Source organism: Strix aluco, chromosome 14 (genome assembly GCF_031877795.1).
Source record: "Strix aluco isolate bStrAlu1 chromosome 14, bStrAlu1.hap1, whole genome shotgun sequence".
Classification (NCBI taxonomy): Eukaryota; Metazoa; Chordata; class Aves; order Strigiformes; family Strigidae; genus Strix; species Strix aluco.
Genome location: NC_133944.1, coordinates 23,352,862 through 23,368,255, shown reverse-complemented (window position 1 = coordinate 23,368,255; position 15,394 = coordinate 23,352,862). Strand labels below are relative to the sequence as shown.

At 49.4% G+C, this 15,394-nt stretch overlaps 1 protein-coding gene across 1 annotated transcript; it reads left to right on the top strand.

The window, feature by feature from the left end:
- The first annotated feature begins 3,898 nt into the window (after positions 1-3,898).
- Positions 3,899-14,053, top strand: CETP (cholesteryl ester transfer protein). Its single transcript, XM_074840061.1, has 16 exons — positions 3,899-4,098; positions 5,120-5,234; positions 6,409-6,543; positions 7,081-7,151; positions 8,201-8,288; positions 8,417-8,486; positions 8,791-8,851; positions 9,983-10,074; positions 10,312-10,491; positions 10,928-10,978; positions 11,323-11,490; positions 12,971-13,038; positions 13,157-13,199; positions 13,300-13,369; positions 13,707-13,792; positions 13,889-14,053. The coding sequence occupies exons 1-16, from the start codon at positions 3,951-3,953 to the stop codon at positions 13,961-13,963; spliced, it is 1,521 nt and encodes a 506-aa protein (XP_074696162.1). The 5' UTR covers positions 3,899-3,950; the 3' UTR covers positions 13,964-14,053.
- Positions 14,054-15,394: the final 1,341 nt, after the last annotated feature.

Genomic DNA, 15,394 nt, shown 5'->3' with positions numbered 1-15,394 from the left:
ACACATTTTCCTTCTTGCTGCAGAAACTTCCAACAGGCTGCTTACTTCAGAAGTTGTTGAAGTCCTGCTTGGTGACAAGAGTATGTTCCTGTCTTCAACTCATGGCACAAAAATCTCATGAGAATGAGCTTGCTGCTGGGCAGATAAGCTGGGGGGTGTGTGACTCCCCCTTTTCTCCTAAGAGAAATTGTGCACGTGCTCGTTGTCCCTGTTCTCAGCAGCCAGGGACATCCCAGTGGCTGTGCACTTGTCCAGGAAAGTGTTAGAACCTCCCCCTGCTCTTTGCCCTGTGATCTATTTCTAGTTGTGAGTCTGGTGGGATTTGCAGAGCTGTGCATCCAAAGTTTCTCTCCTCAGACATGTTAGGCCAGCTGGAGGCCATCCCAGGGCCATTCCCCCTATTGTGTTACCAAACATGCCAACTGTGCCTTCATCGCCTCATCCAGCCCCTCTGCTTCATAAGAATAGCTCTTGAAATGTCAGCTAGTATTTAATGTTGTCTGAATGTCCAGTGGAATGATACCATGAAGCTGGCCTGGTGTACAGCCAGGGCCCTGAGCCTGCAGTGAGGGCCTTGAGGTTAGTTCATGCTCAAGGAGGGTTGGGCAGATGCTGGGAGATAACTGCTTCTAGGCCCATGTCTTGTGTCTGCTCAGTGGCCTGTGCTGCAGAAGAACCACCCAGATTTCTTATATTAGCACTGAAAGTTGTATTTGTGGTTTTTTCAGTCTGGGTTTAGCAGTGCAGAGTCAGTGCTGCAGGAACACAGCTGGCTGCTCTTCCAGGCTTCAACCCAGCTGCCCTTGGCAGCCTCAGTGGTGACAAGCCTGGGCTGAACTAGGGTCACCTGTGTGTGCCAGCTTATTTTTTTGGTTTTGAAGGTTCTTATGGGTGATACTGAAGAGAAGAAATTGGGTTGGTTTCAGGAGAATTTAATGGAAAACCATGTGGAACTTCATTGTTCAAAAAAATCCCTCATGGGTGGTTTACCCTCCCAAGCAATAGTCTGTTAAAATCTCACAATTCACAAACTGGAGTTTGAATTTATTTGCTGCCTAACATCCAAGCCTGTCATAGTTTTTAACTGACAAATAACCTCTCTTCAAAGCTGAGTCTTTCTTCAACCCAAGAGTCCTGCTGCTGGGGCTTGACAGCACAACCCAAGGTCTCCAAGGGCTGCTGCTGGATGTGGGATTGACCATGGCCTTGTGCTGCTGTGTGAGGTGGAAGCAGCTGGCTGTGGGCTTGTCCTCCTGCCATCCTGGGGCTGAGCTGCTGCATGAGGCCCAGAGGTGGTGCTGGAGCCCGTCCTGCTGACGGGGCGGCGGGCAGCCGGGCTACCTGGAAGGCTATCTCAGGAAGCAGCTGCAGGGTAACACTGAACCTTTGGGTCAATGCAGCACAAAGATTAATGGCACTGTGATGTACCTCTGCTCTGGAGAGTGTGGGGAAAAACAACCCCAGCCCTAGGACAACCCCCAGCAAGGTGGTGAGCACACGTCTGCATGCATGGCCTTCAGATAAAGCCTTGCACAGCAAATATTTATCAAAACCTCTTCTACCATCCCCTTTGTAAGCACTACCCAGCAGCTTGGGCATTTAATCTTTTGTTGGGTTTTAAAGCCTGCCCTGCCTCCTGCTAGCTGAATTTAACCTTTCTTTGGGTTTTTAAATCTGACCTGTCCCCTGCTAGCCTGACCTTGCACTGGGAGGAGGAGGGGGGTGGGCTGCTGTGTCCCCGCTGCCCTGGCCTCTGCCTGGTTACTCCAGGGCAGGGATGCTTTCGGCACCTCCACATTCCATGTGCTTTTGTTATTGTAGGCAGAAAGTCTCCAGTCTTCCTGTTCTTGCTGGAGGTCAATGCCCGGCAGTCCCTTGTCCTCCCTTGCTCTCAGCTCGGGTCATCTGCCAGCAGCAGCCTCTGAAGCGGTGACAGGGCAGGGGAGCTGGCCTGCAAGGGGGCTGTAAACATACCACATCTACCCTGGCTCTGGGTTTTTGGTCTTTGTGTTATCTTCCCTGGGACACCAGTGACAAAGAGCCCTGCATCAAAATGCCCTGCTTTTCCCTTCAGGCTGGTATGAATTGTTGCCCTGGGCAGAGGGGTGGCTGTGGTTTCCTGGGTCCTGCTCTGCTTCCATTTACAGTGACTGACACCAGCCTCAGTGGGACTGCTTCCCTGCTGCAGTGTCTCCTCTGGATCTGTTCCAGTAAAACTTAAACTGCACACAACACTTGCAAGTTTGTGCCCTGCAATAAATGGGAGCGTGTTCTTCCTCTGCTGAAAGCTGTGCTGGGGACACAGGCTTGCATGACTCCCAGCAGCACCGTGTTTCTGACTGCCAATTTAAGTGCCTTGGTGCCTCTGATGTGTTTGCACTGCCGCGCCTGGGGGTGCCCCCTCCTGCTGTGGCTGTAGGACTCCCTCACCCCAGGTCTTGGCTGCTGCACCAACATCCCTTGAACTGCAAGCTGCTGGGGAGGGCTGGGCGTGTGAGAGCCAGGAGATGAAGGACAGAAATCAGAGCAGTTGCAAGGTAAAGCCTCTTGAATTTAAATCCTTTTGTAACACCTATGCCCTTTTCAGCTTCCCCACAAAGACACCTCCTAGCTGGGGCAGCAAGAAACCCACGGCGGCTGAGACGATGATGCTGGGCTGCCATGTCACAGGGGCTATGCTGGTCAGCCAGCTGCTATCTTTATATGTGCTTCTAATGTTTAATTGCTCATTTATAATGAAGTATCATCTTGCAGCAGGCAGCCTGTCCTGGGCCACCATGCTGCTCGCCTGGAGAAGTCTGGAGGAAGGCTGTGGATGCTTGGTTTCCCTCAGCAGGTCAGTGACCGCGAGTGCCTCCCGTGGGGTACCCAAGGCCATTCACTTTCTCAACTCAGGAAGAAAACAGCGCAGCAGGGTGGGGGCTGCCGGACAGCAGGGCTCCCAGGAGGAAATGCGCTCACCCAGTGCAGGGAGGACGAGGCATCTGCCAGGGAGAGGTTGACACCTTGTCTTCCTCAGGGGGTTCAGTGTGTTCCTGCAGCGTTGCCAAAATCTCACCTTTCCTTCTCCATCAATCTTTGCTGGCAAAGTGGTTCACAGGAGCTGCAGTGAGCCTTGTTGGTGAAATAACCTCACTTGTTTTGTCCTGGAGCTCGTTTTGGAATGGGCCCCAGCACCACAACAGGGGTGTTAGGGATGGTGGTGTGCAGGGCAGGTGTGAACAAGGAGCGGATGTGAACTTGGGTTTCTAATGTTTTCCAAATAGCAGCTGAGAGGCTAGGTGCATGAAAAGCCCCAGCTTAGTGGGTTCTTCCCCATCTGGAAGGTGGCAAACCAAAGATGCTCCACAAATCCAGCCAAGAGGCAGAGAACATCCCAGTCCTGTGGTCATGAAGCTCTCCAGGGATGTGGGAGACGTGGGTTCACCCAGCAGGAGGAACCCCTTTCCCAGGAGTGTGTCTCAGTTTCCCCACAGTGTGCCTAAAATCACTGGAAGGGGGAGCAGTTAATGTAGGTATCTTTCAAAGAGGGCTTTGCTGGGAAATTACTGCAGTAATGCAAAATATGGAATATTTCTGTATGAAAAGCAAATGATGATCTGGCTGGAGGCTGACTGCAAGGCTGCTCCCTTGACTTTATCCCCTCACAATCTCCATCCCCCTCCAGCTTTCTCCATGCGCCTCGATGTCTGCATGTCCTGAGTTAAAGCAGTCTTGGCAGGAGTGCCAAGTCCTGCAGCCCAAGCGCCTGCTGTGGGAGGAAGGCAGTGTGTGACTTGAGGAGTGTTAAGGAAACTATAGGAACATTAGGAAATGTGTGATGAGTTTTGATAACCGGAGGAAGCAGGTCATGTCCTGCTTCGAATGAGGTCCGCTTGGAGGTATGAAAGCAGCCTGTGCCACGGTCAGGAATCAGTCTCTCTCATCAGCGCTCTCTGCTCTGGCTGAAGATGCTCTGGGCTGGCAGGATGAGGCTGGGGACCTTCGGCATCTTGCTAATGCTTGTCCACACAGCAGCAGCAGCCTGTGAGTTTGGGCCCTTCCCTTACCGTGTCACGGGGATCGTCTGCAGGATGACCAAGCCCGCGGCATTGCTGTGTAAGTGCCTGCTGTACGGGGCTCTGTCTCCCCCCACTCCATCAGGAGAAGTTAGTGAGAGATCAACCAAGTGAGGGAGTTTCTTCCTCCTTGGCTCTCATGGAAACTCTTTATCTAATAAGATGTATTAACACCTGCCTGGGATCATGCATTCAAGCATGGGCACCTGAGCTGAATAGGCACAACTTCTCAAAGGAGCTAGAAAGTGGTCCCCAACCCCTCTCCTTAGCCCAGAGTTTTAGCATTGTTCCTCGTTGGGGGCTGATGTGATGGAAGAACTACAGCAAATGCGTGTTTGATTTCTCATCTCTTGGGGTCAGTGTGCAGAAGGGGAGAAACAGGTTTTCTCTGCTGCTGTGGGTTTATTTGCAAGGATTTGGGGGGCTCTGTGGGTGGGGATGAATAATTAGTGCTTTGCAAAGGGTGGGAACAGTTCTGTCCTATCCCCTCCAACAGTGGTACATGCAGAGGAGGGTGCTGGGCCAAACTAAGAGAGGGTATTTCTAGAAAGAAAAAGTCCTGTACAAGTGTGTGCCTGAGGCTGGAATGGACTGGATAACGTTAGGGAAATGGGTACAGAAACTTGAGTCTCAGAAGTTTTCCTTTGGAGACCCAACAGATGACTGCAATACAAGCAAGCAGCAACAGAGAAAAGCACTGGGGTAAAGTCAACAGCTTGTGCGGTGTCAGGACGAGCACAGCCTTGACCTTTCCAAAATCTGCCCCTAAGGTGTGGGTGAGGTTTGTGGAAGCTGGGCTTGATTCCCTGGAAACAGCCCTGCTGGTGACTATCGAGTCACATATGCTGCTGTCCCCGGCTGCCATCAGCTGTTAAAGTCAGGCATTTTTAATTTTTTTTTTTTAAATTTACTCTGAAGCTACTTCTAGTGCTTCTTTAATCTAATGAAAATGCCTTGGGTAGAACTCTTCTGTAGTGCTTTACAGAATTCAGGGTGTGGACCCAACTTTGCAGCCAGGAGAGACCGCAGTTGATATCTTTGCCCTTTTCTTCCACCCACAGTGAACCAGGAAACGGCGCAAGTCATTCAAACAGCGTTCAGAAATGCCAAATTCCCAAATATCACCGGGGAAAGGTCCATGCGGCTCCTTGGCAAGGTGGCCTATGAGCTCACCAAGTGAGTATCTCTGTGCTGGGGAGGTGCAGGCAGACGGGGGGAACAGAAACTGGCCTCAGAGGGAGCTTTGATCCAGCAATTCCTGGTGAAAGCAAAGGTCTAGATGAGGGCAGACACATTTTCAGATCTATGCCTTGCAGACAATTTGCATCTTAAGATTTAGGCTGCTGATGTATTATTTTAAGAGCTTTTCCGACTCGGTGGGCAGAGAGCAAGGCAGGGCATAGAGCACATGTGTGACAAGGGGGATGGGAGCTCTGTCCCTGCAGGCTGGAGCTCCTGGGGCCTGTTGCCGACAGATGGTGCCCATGACACACTGTCGTGGCTGCCAGGGCCACCCTTGTCAGCAGGATGTCACTTGGCCAGGCTTTGTGACAAATACGGCTGGGTTTCGCTGTGTTGTTAACTTTTATTTGGGGACAACAAATGCAATGGTGCAAAGGACATCGAATTACTTGAGTGTGTCCAGAGAAGGGCAACGGAGCTGGTGCAGGGTCTGGAGCACAGGTCTGATGGGGAGCGGCTGAGGGAACTGGGGGGGTTTAGTCTGGAGAAGAGGAGGCTGAGGGGAGACCTCATGGCCCTCTACAACTCCCTGAAAGGAGGGTGCAGAGAGGGGGGATGAGTCTCTTGAGCCAAGGAACCAGCGCCAGGACAAGAGGGAATGGCCTCAAGCTGCGCCAGGGCAGGGTCAGACTGGCTCTTAGGAAGGATTTCTTTGCAGAAGGGGCTGTTGGGCGTTGGAATGGGCTGCCCAGGGCAGGGGGGGAGTCCCCATCCCTGGAGGGGTTGAAGAGTCGGGTTGACCCAGCGCTGAGGGATCTGGTGGAGTTGGGAACGGTCAGGGTGAGGTTCATGGTTGGACTGGAGGAGCTTCAAGGGCTTTTCCAACCGAGACGATTCTGTGATTTCCTGCTGTGACTGTGGCTGACATAGAGCACTGCAATAAAATGGGGTTGTTTCTGCAGCACATTGCTCTGTGTTTCAGGTTTAAAGCAAAGGCAGGGGGGCCTCATATCCGAACACTGCAGGGGAGGCACAGAAGCAACAGCTTCTGAGTCTGGAATTGGTAGAGGCCCCTTAGAGACCCCATGTCCTCAGAACAAACCTGTCTCACCCGGTCACAGAAAATAGACTCAGGGTTGGGGACAAACCAAGTTTCTGTTGTTTCTAGCATCCAGGTCAATGGCTTGTCCATAGAGCAGAGCGAAGTGGAGCTCAAGGAGAACGATGCCATTCACATTGCCATTAAAAACGTGACAGCCTTCTTCAAAGGGACTCTGACCTATGGCTACGCTGGGGCCTGGTTGTAAGTACCTGGGGGCTGGCTGCTGCCAAGGACCATGGCCCCAGTCCTGCTGCTGCCTGCAGGCAGGACTGGCCCATGGCATGAGTAGGTGTGGAGGGTGCAGGAGGGTGCACGCTCCTCTGGATCTCTAGCAGCGGCAGCATTGCTTACAGCCGAAGCCAGACAGGATTTTATATGCTATTACTGCTCTTCTCATCTTGCTTTCTGCCTTTCTATTCTCACTGTCACTCCTTGCATGAGGAGACAAGATGGCCAAAGCATACAAGTTGATTTCTCCACTCTCCTTCACTGCTCTATAAACTCTGAGTGGGGAAAAAGGGGCTTAATGGTCCCATTCCAAGTGCTGCTAAGGCGGTGGTTTGCAATGATTTAAAGCCAGAGTATTTGAGACAGGCTGCTGCGTGCTGGGGTTTTGCACACCATAGTGCAAGGACTGATGTGAAAGGTGCTACAAAACCCACCCTGCAGCTGACAGGTGGTCAGGGAGAAGCTGCTTCTAGCACGGGTTGCTAAATATCCTCTCTTCTGCCGTTACAGTTTGCAGCTTTTTCATTCAGTTGATTTTGAAATCGAGTCTTCCATTGACCTCCAGATAAACATTAAACTGAGTAAGTAATGGCTGGGAATCGCTAGCTGTGGGGAGTCTGTGTGTGTGTGCTTCCTCCAGAGCAGCAGGACGGACTGGGTGGTGGGCAGCGAGCCCTGGCCGGCCCTGCTCACCTCCGTGGGGATCAGACAGCACCCAGGGGCTGGAAGTGGGTCTCTGCCACCCTCTGCACACAGGCTAGGAGACAACATGGCCCTCAAAGCCCTCACAGTTTTAACAGACGAAGCAGAGGAAGCTGGTATAAATCAGTTCAGCAAAGTGATGCTGATTTACACCAGCAGCAAAGGAAGAACAGTTTGGTCTTCTGGACTCTCTTCAGGACTGACTTTTCATCTCCTGCTGTTCAGGATGACTTGAAAAAACATGTTGCAAAAGAGTGAGCCAAATGAGGGCTTTGGTTCAGGAGGTTTGAATGTTCTTATAGTCCATTTTTTTAGCTGTCTCCAGGTCAAGGTGTGCTCTGGGAAACAAAGCCTCTTCCTCGGGAAGGTCAACAGACTTAGACTAGAACAGGACAGAGACAAACTACACTCCTCCACCCCCCATAAGGGATGAGAGGGATGTGGGTTATTACATGTGCCTCAAAATACATTTTCCTCGTAACCTCCCAGAGGGAGAGCTGCGTGAAGCTCTCAACGACAGTATATCGCAATTTCCAAACTTTTTGCAATATGACTTAATTCCCTCCCCGCTCTTGTTTGTGGGTTGCACACACTGCCCAAGTTCTTCTGGGTGATGTTAGGGAACAACTGAATGCCTGACAACAGGAGCGAGCGAAGTGTGTGAGCAAGTGAAGTGTGAAGAAGGGTGTCCGGCAGACTAGCTTGGCTGGAGCTGCGAGCAGAAATCCTCCACCCGGGTGCAAGGTAGCCCCATCTGCCCCAACTCTGCAGGGTCCTGAATCATTTGGAAACATCCCCCGGGAGGTGTGGGGAACTCTGCAGACCTGGAGCAGGGCATCACTGCAGAGGGGCAGCCAAAGTGCACTCGTCCTCCTCATCTCGGTAGCAAGTTAGCTATTTTCTTTCTTTTTTCTTTCATCCCTTGCAGTGTGCCAGAAGGACCAAGTGGCTGCTGATGCCTCAGACTGCTACCTGACTTTCCACAAACTCAAGCTTCACCTCCAAGGAGACAAGGAGTGAGTCCATCCCCCTTCAAAATCAGGCTTCACTTGCCCCTCTGCCCGTCCCTGAGTGCTTCAGCCCCAGTGTCACTCCCTGTGGGGACCGCTGGGCGGTCCCTGACCATCCTCCCTGTCTTACACAGACCGGGCTGGCTGAAGCAGCTCTTCACAGACTTCATCTCCTTCACTTTGAAGCTTGTTCTCAAGAGTGAGGTAAGATCAGCCATTGCCTGCGGACAGAGGAAAGGTTGGTTTGTATGCTACACACTCCTCTGCTCACATATGCCCGCAAGATAATAGCAATGTAATTTTAGTGCTTGTAAAAAATAAGACAAAGAAATAGAATCCCCAAAAAAACCCAGCTCGGACAAGATGAAAGGTTGTGCTGACACTGGGATCTCTGATGGTGCTGGACTCTGGCAAACAGCCCACAGATCTCACCGTGAGGCCCAGCTCTGCTCTACAATCCAAAATCCTATCCTCTGCCTTCAGCTTTCCCCCTCTCTTCCTCTTGTAGGTGTGCAATGAAATCAATTTTCTTGCCCAGGTGCTGGCAAATTATGTACATGATTTAGCAGGTAAATATCCTTGTTTTTTCTGATTTATTTTTTTATGTGCAACTTTTAACATTTGAGCCCCAGCAGGGCAGTAGCCACATCCATCAAAAAAGTCCTTCAAAAATGTGTACGGGATCCCAAGCCCTCAAACAGCAAAATAAACCTTAGCACTGTTATGTTTTGAATTTTCTATATCAGTTTGGTTTTTAAGAGTGATTGCACTGGTTGAAAGACACATTTCATTTCATAAGGTATTTCTCCTTCATTATGTAATGCCCAGAGGTGTAGGATAGCTGCAGAAGGACCGATGTTAGCTGGAACAGGAGCATTTGTCCAGCTCTGGGATCCCCAGCATAAGAAGGACACGGGCCTGCTCGAGTGGGTCCAGAGGAGGCCACAAAGATGATCAGGGGGCTGGAGCACCTCCCCTGTGAGGACAAGCTGAGAGAGTTGGGAGGGTTCAGCCCAGGGAAGAGAAGGCTCCAGGGAAACCTTATAGCAGCCTCCCAGTACTGAAAGGGGCTGTAGGAAAGGTGAGGAGGGACTCTTGATCAGGGAGGGTAGGGATAGGATGAGGTGTAACGGTTTTACACTGAAAGAGGGTAGATTGAGATTAGATATAAGGAAGAAATTCTTTATTGCGAGGGTGGTGAGGCCCTGGCACAGGTTGCCCAGAGAAGCTGTGGCTGCCCCCTCCCTGGAAGGGTTCAAGGCCAGGTTGGACGGGGCTTTGGGCAACCTGGGCTAGTGGAAGGTGTCCCTGCCCATGGCAGGGGGGGTGGGACTAGATGATGTTTAAGGTCCCTTTCAACCCAAACCGTTCTATGGTTCTGTGATGTGCACTGGAGTATTGGGGCTGAGATATTACAGCATCTGTATCTGCCTGCTAATGGTTCCCAGTCCCAAATATCAGCGAAAAGGAACAGAATGTAAAACTAGAGTAATTATTCCTATTACCCAGTGGAGAAACTGAGTCAGTGAGCAGTAGCAGGATCAGCACTAGCACCCAAAGGAGTGGGACCCCTCAGTCCCATCCCTGTGTCCTTTTATAACTCCTAGTCACCTTCTGCAGCAAGTCTTTAAAAACATCTGTCGCAAGCTCTGCTTAAGGTCATATTTCTGGTCTGAGGTTTTTGTGTTTTCTTCCTGCAGCAAATTTTGTCCAGGATAAGGATATCAGCGTTGATATCGCCCTTGCATCAGCTCCTTTAATAAAAGCAAATTACCTAGAATCACATCACAAGGTAAAGTAACCCAGGCTGCTCAGAGACCAAAGGTTTGCTGGCAATGATGATGTTTGCTGGAGGGCTGGCAAGTCTGCAGCAAGGGCTGATGCCAGCCTTTCGCCCAGCGGAGGAGCCTGCTCTCTCTTCTGAGTCCAGCCAGCTAGGCCTTCGGCTTGCAATGAAAATGCAGGTATTGACATCTTGTCCTGTCTCCCTGCTGCTTGTTGTGGCCAACATGCTTGCTTTCCTTTAAAGGGCCTTGTCCTGTACAAGAACTACTCCGATGTCTTCAGTGACTCTGTTTTCTCCCCATCGCTGCTGACTGAGTCCCGAATGCTCTACTTCTGGCTGTCTGAACACAACCTCAACTCCTTGGCTTTGGCAGCGTTCTTAGATAAGCGCCTGGTGTTGACCTTCAGAGGGGAGAAGTTGCAGGTGACTTTCAGGGGTGGTTCCCTCATACATCATATTTTGGGGAGTACAAAATGCTCTAAATACTGTTTCTTGGTGAGAGCTAGTTTCTGTAGAAGATAGAAATCTATAGTCAGTCACTACACGTGATCCTGGTCTGAAATTGGTACTTTCTTCACAAGTATGTGCTACCAGGTAGTGTAATCCCTTCGAGTGATAACACCAGCTGATAGAAAACTTGTCTTCTGAGTTGTAAAGTGATGTGATTTTCTGTGGGAGTACTGAGGTAGAAAGGGGAGGTAGGGTTTCTACTGAGATAGAAACTCAGGAGGAACTCAGCCATGCCTCTGAACTAGCCACACGCTGCACATCAGTGCTCTGGCCCATGTACCCCGCATCAGCACTAACCATAACCTCATCTTTCATTTTTCTACAATCTGTTTCTTGTTTGTTTCCGAAGGCGCTGTTTGAAACGGAAGACACAGAAGCGCAGCGGAAGGCGGTGCAGATGGTAACTTTTGGTCCTATTCAGAGAATTTTATGTCAAACGAGCAGCTTCTCAAATGGATTCTGTTGCATTGTAACATCTTGTGTCCTTCCCTCGATAAGTTGAGTCTTGGGTGGGCCTGATGGTGAAAACCAGGGACTGGTGGAGAAACTGTTGTGCTTTGCAAGGATTTCTCCACCCTCTATGCTAGCACAGCTTCCCTGAAACCTGACTGAGCTACTGGGTTTGTGTGAACTGGAGGAGGAATTGGGGACTACAGAAGGGATGCAGCTGTGTGGCAAGTTGGCATGAAATTGGGATGTGGTATGGAAAAAGCCTGACACTTCTGTTGCTCCTTACCTGACCAGATTTTTCAAGGCACCTCCTATAATGACTCTGTGGCCAAGGTGTGGAGTCTCGCCCACCCCCAAATCTCTCTTCAGCCTGAAGGGACAGTCGTGAAGTCCTTGGTAGCAGCGGAGGTCAGCGTCTTTCCTGCGGGAGAAGAGCCCCTGATGGTTCTGTACATGGAGAAGGTCAGTTCTTGCTTCTCCTGAGTATGAAGACCTTGGGACAGGCTCTGTCCTGAGTCTGGACCACTCCTGATGCTGAGGGATAGTAATGGCAGGGAGCCCTTTGGGAAGGGTGGATGGCTAAACCATGGGAGGTGGAGAAGGCATATCAGTTCCTTTTAACATTCCCATCTCTTCCCTTGACATCTGAGGCTGGGAATGATGACAGTGGCTGTGTTGGCTCAACACCTCTTCTATTAGGCCAGCCCATCACTGGTATGCAAGGTGGTAAGTGCAGTACTAGAAAGCTCTGATGAGCCCCCATTAACCTGCATTGGACACAGTGAAACTCCTTCAGCTGAGGTATTTTAGGAGAGAATGAACGCACCACAGGAATGTATGTATTTTGGAATCTCCTCATTCCCAAGTTTTAGCTCTGACCCCCACTTAGAGGATGGTTGTCTCTGAAATGAAGATACAGCTCTGAAGAATGCGAAGCTCAAAATATCACTTTTTCCTCTATGTATGCCTGTATGAACGTTCCTGCTTACACTGTGTTTTACCCCAGACTGCTCTATACTGAATCTAAGGAGGCAGAAAAAATAAATGCCAACAGCCTTTCTGTCATGGGTAACAACACAACAAAGCAGTATGTTTGTCCAGCCTTGTAATTATGGGCTGGTACAGACACTAAACACTGCCCAAAAGCAAAACCCTGCCTGAAGATAGATCAGAGTCTTTATAATTTAAAGGGTTAAACTGTAATTGAGAATAATTCCCTCCTGTCCTCTGAAAGTATCCTATGTTAGCAAGGTTACAGGGAAATATGCACAGCTGGATTTTGTGCTCCCGGTGATATCTTGAAACAAATTTCTGGTAGGACTGCAGAAGCACTGAACCAGAGGTGGTCCCTAAAATCATGGCTCTCAGGATGTGATCTGGTCCTGGCCTGCCAGACCCCTGGTTGTGTCCTGCAACTGGATCACAAAATGCTCCTTTTAAATGAATGTTTGCATACAGGCAAAATAAGAAAATGAGCCTAAATGGCCAGAATTCCAAGACTGCTTTATTTTTTAATTTGGTTATAAATGAAAACACTATGGTAAGATTACTTGTGGTAGCCCTGGCTACCCTGGGGCTGGCCTCTCCACATCCATTCTGGTGATCTTTCATGTTGAGACAGATGGTCATTGGGAAACAAAACCCTACATAACCATTTCCTTCCTTATGCAGGATTTGGTTCACAAAATGGTAAAAGCATCAGTCCTGTGGATGAGCCAGTCCAGAGCCCCACAGGCTGAAGCTGTGGGCATTGGGTGGGGGGGAAGTTCGTTGTGTACGAATGGAGAAGGAAGATGCCAACCTTCTCTAGTGATGTCTGCAGGCAAAGCCAGAAGGATGTTGAACTCTGGGTCATAGAAATTAAACCAGAATTTCCAAATGCAACTCCCCGCTGTAAGGCAAGATGAGCTACATCTCAACTCTGCTGTTCATCTCTGTGCAGGAAATCACTGTCACTATCCAAGCTGCCTATGCGGAAAAGAAGCTCATTTTGCATGCTTCAGATTCCAGGTCAGTATTGTGGTGCTTGTGGGTTTCATTGCCTCTTTTAGCCCAGCAGCACAAAAAGAGGATCTCTGCCATTCTGTCACTTTAGTGACTGTTTTCCCCCCTTTTTCCTTCCCTTCAGCATAGAGTTTAAAGTCTTTAAATGCACAGCTGATCCAAGTGGGGTAAGTTCTAAGAAAGGCCATTTGTAGCTAAATGTAGCTACATTTAAATGTAGCTAAATGATGTCTTTGAAATTCATTGTATGAATTTACTGGCTTTCAGAATGACCTGTCCATAAGAAACTTCCTGCAGACAATGATCTCGGTTGCTGGAATTCCAGAAGTGATTTCAAGTGAGTTTTCCCTTTGGGGAAGGGTCAATGTACTTCGTAAGGTGTCTAACATCAGATCTCCCAAACCTAAGCACTGAGAAAACACATCAATAACCCTGACAGCTGGTGAGGGGGAACCACATTACTGATGTGAATTTCTGCTGGATTCACTTGGGAAATGGGGAACACTTTGTAAATGGCTGGGACAAAGGAAAAGTGAGTTTTCCGTCAGGCTGAAGGTTGTGGGGCATTGGGGCACAATTAGCTTTTGGCATCAGGCAGACAAGGTTGTAGTACACGATGAGCAGTAAGCCAGGACAGCTGTACTTGTAACTGGATGGGTTTACTGATTCCATAGGGATTGAAATAGCTTTGACTTCACTGATGAACAGCAAAGGGCTTCATCTGTTTGAGATCAGAAATCCTGAGATCATCACAAGAAAGGTAAGCAGAGTTCAGACATACCTGACTCTCAAAGCCCTTCTTGGGAGTGTGGCATAAACTAATATAATACTTTTCTTTTTTCTCCTCCCTTTTTAGGGATACGTAATTGTACAACTTGACTTTAGCTTCCCGAATCATTTGCTTCTTGATTTTCTTGAGAAAAGATTATAGAATTGGTCTCTTCATAAAGGAGTGTAGGAACTTGTATACAAACAGAAAGATTGTTTGTGAACCAATTAAAAGACCAGCTGATTTAAATCAGCTTCGGTTGAATTTTCTTTCCTTTTCCTGAGAAACACTCCAGTTTCTGTGCAATTGTACTTCCACAGAGCCTCTCCTCTGCAAGTCTGCACCTCTACACACACTACCTTTTCAGGATCTTTAAAGGCCTTGTGTGCTTAGGAGTAAGGGTTGGACTCTTGAGGTGCATGGGCTGTGGGTTAGCACTCATGGGAGGCGGCAGAAATGGGCTTTGCCCACCTTTTGGTGTCTCTCTGTTGTTATGGTTTGGAAATGCAGCATGTTTTGCACTGACCCTGGGTTTTGTTTTTACTATGAGCCAAGAGGCTTCTGATTTTGACAGACTTCAGCAACTCAAATAACATTATCAAACTCCAAGTAAACTCAGAACCACTTATGCTAAAACACCTGGGTATGGCTGAAAAAAGGATATAGGCATGAATTTTCAGTGCAGTACTTTAACAGAGAGATCTCGTGGCCTGGGTACTCTCGTTACAGAGCCTGTAGAGCTCTAGGGAAATTGTTATGCCCATGTTGTTGCGACAGTATGACCAAACTTGAGAAAAGCAATAAAAATGATAAGGAAGCCAAAGAGATTAAAAGAGAAAGTGTATCTAGTCAGACAGCAAGCTCCTCTTCCTTCCTACTACAGTGCAATAATTTATCTGAAGTGGCTCAGTTGTTTTCCTGTACCAATTCATGCTTCCCTTCTTTAATTTGTCTTTTCACTTGGAAGAGATCTCAGGCAACAAATCTAAGACTGTAACGGTGATCACATTAACAAAGGCAGAGGATGATGTTCTCCTCCCACACAAAGTGATATTAAAGTTGGGGCTTCCATGAAGAGCCCTGCCAGGCTGGTAGCAGGACGGCCTCAGTTTCTTGAGCTCCCTGGGCATGGTGGTTGTTCCCTCATTGCCATGGTTGTCCTCCCCACAGAATGAGCCAGGCACCTCTGACCTGCTCCTCTCCCACCCTCAACACCAGAGGCCTCCGAGCTCCCCCAGTACTTCCTTGCTCCGTGTGACTCCTGGGTTTTGTCAGGGGTCGTGGTGCCAAGGCTGGTGGAGAAGGTGACTGGGGCACGGGAGTGAGCTGAGTTTACAGGTTGCTCCATGGCAGCCAAGGAAAGTTTATCTTACTGGGTCTCAACCAGCTGTGTCCGTGACACAGCAGGAGCCAAGTGGTGCGAAAGGTGTGCCACCACAGTGTGGCCAAGGTGGCCTTGAAGCCCTGGTGTAGTGGCCAACTTTCTACCTCCCTTCCCACCCTGTTCCCAACACCGCCTCCGCTGGCTATTTCAGTACCGGCTAAGGGCTTGTCTGGGCTTCCTCCTGCTCTAACGCCACCAGTGCTGAGGTG

Coding starts and splice junctions, on each gene's coding strand:
- CETP (XM_074840061.1), top strand. CDS start 3,951: ATGCTCTGGGCTGGCAGGATGAGGCTGGGGACCTTCGGCATCTTGCTA. Junction 11,491..12,970: donor TGGTTCTGTACATGGAGAAG/GTCAGTTCTTGC, acceptor ATCTCTGTGCAG/GAAATCACTGTCACTATCCA. Junction 13,200..13,299: donor GCACAGCTGATCCAAGTGGG/GTAAGTTCTAAG, acceptor ACTGGCTTTCAG/AATGACCTGTCCATAAGAAA.